The 4,916-nt window shown below is 35.9% G+C and overlaps 1 protein-coding gene across 1 annotated transcript; it reads left to right on the top strand.

Annotated features, from left to right (window-relative positions):
• The first annotated feature begins 655 nt into the window (after positions 1-655).
• On the top strand, positions 656-4,155 carry TMEM128 (transmembrane protein 128). Its single transcript, XM_010180710.1, has 3 exons — positions 656-834; positions 2,766-2,927; positions 4,056-4,155. Exons 1-3 carry the CDS (start codon positions 656-658, stop codon positions 4,153-4,155), a joined length of 441 nt encoding a protein of 146 aa, XP_010179012.1.
• Positions 4,156-4,916: the final 761 nt, after the last annotated feature.

Genomic DNA, 4,916 nt, shown 5'->3' with positions numbered 1-4,916 from the left:
TGACACCTTTTTTTGTCAGTGTGTAAAAGTACCGAGTGTGTGAGTTGGTTACTGCCATGCACAAAAATATGCTTTCAAATCTGCTTGCTCTGTTGTTTTGCTTTCTCTAAAACAATATATGGTGATGAGGGAAGAAAATACTTTTCTGCATAATGGTAGTTTTTGTTTACCTGCTGCATGTATGCAGTGTGAATCAAGCTAGCTGCTGAAACTGAAGTTGAAAATGTCTTGTGAAGTAACTGCAGTTGAATACAAGAATGTTACTTATTAACGAAATTTTGTAAATATTAAAATTAACAAAAAAGGATACAAAAAAATTATTAATCAGAAATACCAACCTGATTTTCTATATGCTAGATTAATAAAAATGTTTTACTAACACCAGGAGGTTTTTAATTAGTTACATAACCATAATCTAGTCAGCTGTTAATTTCCTAAAAAGCTACACAGACACAGTATGTGCTGATCGTTCCTGCTGTATCATTTTATCAAAGGGTACCTTGCTTAGTCTGTGTTTTTTCAGGAAATGTGCAGAGCTTTTTAAAACACTTCCTCTGTAATACAAAGTGTATTATACTGAGTGTAATAACCTCCAAAGATAAATGAATTAAGAAGATAAAGCTTGTTTTACGTAACTATAATCATACTCCATTTAATGACTGACTTTAGTACTATAATTATGTTCTTGTTTACAGAAGAGTCTACAGCTGTAGAGAAGAGGAGGCCTCTTACTCGACTGAATATTCATTCTGCATTCTGGATTTTGGCATCAATTGCTGTGACATACTACTTTGATTTTTTTGAAACAGTTAAAGAAACTATGCAAGCACGTAGGTAAGGTACCTTTTCTTCCAAAATAAGTTGTGTTTTCATCTTACAATCATATTCAGTTTGTCATATCTGAACACTGTGGTTTAAGTGTTGGATAAAAAAGATCTACAATAGGAATAGAGAGAGCTGGCACTGTTCAGCCTGGAGAAGAGAAGGCTCAGAGGGATCTTACCAATGTGTATAAATACCTGAAGGGAGGGTGCATAGAGGACAGAGCCAGGCTCTTTTCAGTGGTGCTCAGTGACAGGGCAAGAGGCACAAACTGAAACGTGGGAGGTTCCCTCTGAACATCAGGAAACACCTTTTCACTGTGAGGGTGACCGAGCCCTGAAAGGTTGCTCAGGGAGGGCGTAGAGTCTCCATCCTTGGAGATACTCAGAAGCTGTCTGGACATGGTCCTGGGGAATCAGTGACCCTGCCTGAGCCAGAGGAGTTGGACCAGATGACCACCCAAGTTGTTATTACTAAACTAATTTTTAAGTAAATACAATGCTTGAAATTTTGCTATAATATTTTTTCTTTAGCTCTGCTTTTTTTTACCATCTGTGTACATGTAAAATTTTTTCTAATCACAGGATGTTTTAATACCATACCTTCAAGTTTACACTAAGTACAAGAAATCGCTGCCTGTTTTGTTGAAAGTTTTGGGGGTTTGATTTTCTTTTAATCAAAAAGAGCTACAATTAATCTTTAAATTTCAAAATGAAGTTCATTTTTCTAGAAGTTCTCTAGACGTCTTTGAGTGGACCAGTGAAAGATTACTGAAATAATTTCTGTGAAACAATTTCTATTTCTGTTCTATTTCTTTTCTATTAAATTATTTTCAATGGGATTGTTGGATGTTAAATACTTTTAGATAGTTTCACCTAAAAGTGCTTTTAAAACTCTGTCATTATTGTGTCAGTATATGGAAGCTGAATGGGGCATCGCTCTGGGCTGTGAGGTTCTCTGCAGCTGCTGTTCCAGGCTGGTCTGGATGCACCCTACATCGAGTTGGCTGTGCACATAAACTAATGACTCCAGGATGTGATCAAGGGTTTGGGTAGCCCCACCTACTCCCTGAAGGACCCTGTCTTCCTGCATTGCTTGTTTAGGTAGACTATGGCAGCTGCTTTCTTAATGCAGATTTCTTAATTGGTAGTACTGAGGTACCAAAATAGCATACGATATTTGCTGTACTGTACCACAGCAAATGTTACCTGAGCAGTTAATTACCCTTTGTAATTTAGTAATCAAACTATGGTAATAAAAATTCACTTTCTAAAAAAAATTGCTAAATACACATTCAGATAAGTATAAGATTTTATTGAAGTGCACCTTCTTTGCAAGTTGTCTTTCCCCTCTTAGTCTAGAAGCATGTCCTCAAAGAGGCTCAAAAATCAGAGAGGCTGTAAAGTGTGTCTTCCTAAATAATCATATACCCTGTGTTTTCTTGATTCCGAGTTTGAAATCCTGGATTTCTCTGCTTTTCTTCAGCTGCTATAAAGAAAAATCTTCATGCTTCTTGTCTGTTAAATTTGAGAGTTCATAAACTTGAAACCTGTTGCACAAAAATCAATAGCCTAATTTATAGTGAGAAGCACAGTTGCAGTGGAGCCTATTTTATCTCATCACTGACCAAGTATTTTTGGTGTGGTATAGTAGATCACTGACAAGGTCTGTTGCGTTGCATTTCCAAAATATTTGATGGAAAAGTAAATTGACAAGAATGTTGCACTGCAAAAATAAACTGAATTAGTTATGTATATTAGAGAGCTTTAGAAGGGCAAAAAGTGTTTTGTAACAACAATTTAAGAAAAAGCTACAGGAACTTTCGGCAGATCTGTATAATTCACAGGTATTGTCTGCAGTGTTTCTAGACTAGAATGAAGATTAATATGCAAACTGCAGTGTGACTGTGCTAAACTTGCTTTAACCTTCTTCCCCCACCACAGCTCTTGGTTTGCCTTTGGCACTTGTTTGTTGACTGCATCTTTATCTGTTGCCTCTTACTGCATACTCTATCTTGAGTGGTATCGTGGAATTGAGGACTATGATGCACAGTATCCAGTGCTGATACCTGTATCAACAGCTACCTTCATTGCAGCAGCGATTTGGTAAGTTCTAGCACTCTGTGCAAGTCTAACTGTGTTAATGAGTGCATTTTATAAAAAGTATGATTGCTCTAATTCTACTAAGTGTATTGATGACAATACTAGTTCTATGTAGCATAATTTCTTACACTTTCAACATTAATCCACAAAGCAGGAACAAAGCAGGAGTTCCAACTGTCAAAACTATATTAAGCGTACTTGTAGATATACCAGATCTTTTCTGTCTTGAAAATTTATGTGAAAACTCAAGTCCTTTGCTAGTGTAAGTTGCTTATCTCTGACAACTATGTGTGGGATGTACAAATTAAGATAAAGGTGTATTCTCTAGCTGAGAAAAAAATATGCCTGATCTGTTTCTAACACAGAGTTCTTCATTGTCAAACAATCTATAAATAGCAAACATATACTGCAATTTATACTTACAGCTATTTTTATATGAGTTTTCAGGGTTTATATCCTGTCAGAGAATGGTACTTTTAGTAAAAGCTACTTTCTTTATGAGATTATAGGAATCAGAATTGAGCAAATGTGCTTGTGAATGAAGTTAAGTTCTTTAAGTTTAAATGTTATATCTGAATAACATCAGTCAGCATTAGTTGCAATGCTGGGAAAAAAAGAAGATTGAAGAAGATAAAGGTTCCCTATAGTTTAGAATTAGTCAACACTATAATCCTTGTAATTAATTTGTAAAATAAGTTAGTTTTCCCTCTTTCTTTTCAAATCTACTTGTCTTGGAAGTACAAATTAGGATGTTTCTCAGCTGCCATGTACGCCTATGGAAAAATCCAGAGTAGTTCATTTTCAGGTGCTTCATGTGGAGAGATTCTGAAAGTAAAGGGTATCTTTACCCTTCATGGGATTGAGTGGACTCACTCAGTGTAAAATCTGCAGCAGCTACTGAAGTTCTAGGATGAGTTGTCAGTAAATAAACAGTAAACTAAACTACCAGTTTAGTAAGTAGGTGTTGAGGTATTTTCATTTTGTTTTCTCTCAAGTTGTAATGAAACAAGTATTTTTCCAGACTGAGTAATATAAATCTCATTTCCTCTTGTGGCATGTTTTCTTTGTGTGGCTGGTACTTCCATAGTATGACAACTGAACTTACCAAAAACTTACTGCTTTTATTCCCAGTTTCAACATTGCCTTATGGCCTGTCTGGAGGTTTATGACACCTTTGTTGCTCTTCACTCAGTTTATGGGTGTTGTGATGCTTGTGTCACTCCTGGGATAAGACCTTCAGGTAAATAATTGAACAGTTTAAGCACATAAAAACATTTATCTTGTTGCATGAACTGCTTTGTTAGACATTTAAGGATCGTAAGACCACTCAAGGTTTCCTTCTCTATGTTTTGTGTACACTTTTAGAGTATTGACATTGTGTGGCATATAGAACAGTGGGAGAACATGCAAGTATACTAAGTGAAAGAATATCCTTTTTCTTTTCTCTGAGGTTCTGTTCTAGACAGTGAAAAGAAGCAATTAATGAGAATGGATTATTTTGGGGAAAACAGGCCAAATACCTGCAGCTTTTATGCAGACTAGGAAAACTTCCTAAGAAGTTGCTTCACCTGATAATAAAGGGAGAAGCTATTAACATCCATATACAACTCACTTCTCTGTTTTGTTTTTTTTTTAATTCAAATTTTTTCTTGTATCTTTTGTCTTTAAGTATGCTGTTTTCATTTTCTGTGATGAAGAGTCCGGATCAACCTGCTATCTGGAAAACTGCCAGATACCAGAAGTTCTTTGTTCTTCCTAAAGAACAACCTTTCAAAGGCAGAACCAGATACTTTGTTGACTTGAAAAATTCTTTCTCAATAACTGCCATGTTGAAAAGGAGTTCTCACATCTTTTGTTAGGGTGTACTATTCAAACGAATGCTGTGAAATTGAAAAAGCTTAAGGAAGATGTCAAAGACAGTTCAGGGTAAGGGATGTCCCCTGTATCACAGGTGTCTGCATTATCCAGTCACAGAATCACAGAATATTAGGA

The sequence above is a fragment of the Mesitornis unicolor genome, unplaced genomic scaffold, assembly GCF_000695765.1.
Source record: "Mesitornis unicolor isolate BGI_N332 unplaced genomic scaffold, ASM69576v1 scaffold40313, whole genome shotgun sequence".
NCBI classification, from domain to species: domain Eukaryota; kingdom Metazoa; phylum Chordata; class Aves; order Mesitornithiformes; family Mesitornithidae; genus Mesitornis; species Mesitornis unicolor.
The sequence above is the reverse complement of the archived record's forward strand: the minus strand, read 5'-3'. Positions and strand labels throughout refer to the sequence as shown.

What these genes read in the sequence shown, in the direction of transcription:
- TMEM128 (XM_010180710.1), top strand. Translation starts at nt 656, where the DNA reads ATGACTGACTTTAGTACTATAATTATGTTCTTGTTTACAGAAGAGTCT. An exon ending in GAAACTATGCAAGCACGTAG is followed by an intron (nt 835 to 2,765) that starts GTAAGGTACCTT and finishes CCCCCACCACAG; the next exon opens with CTCTTGGTTTGCCTTTGGCA. An exon ending in TTCATTGCAGCAGCGATTTG is followed by an intron (nt 2,928 to 4,055) that starts GTAAGTTCTAGC and finishes TTTTATTCCCAG; the next exon opens with TTTCAACATTGCCTTATGGC.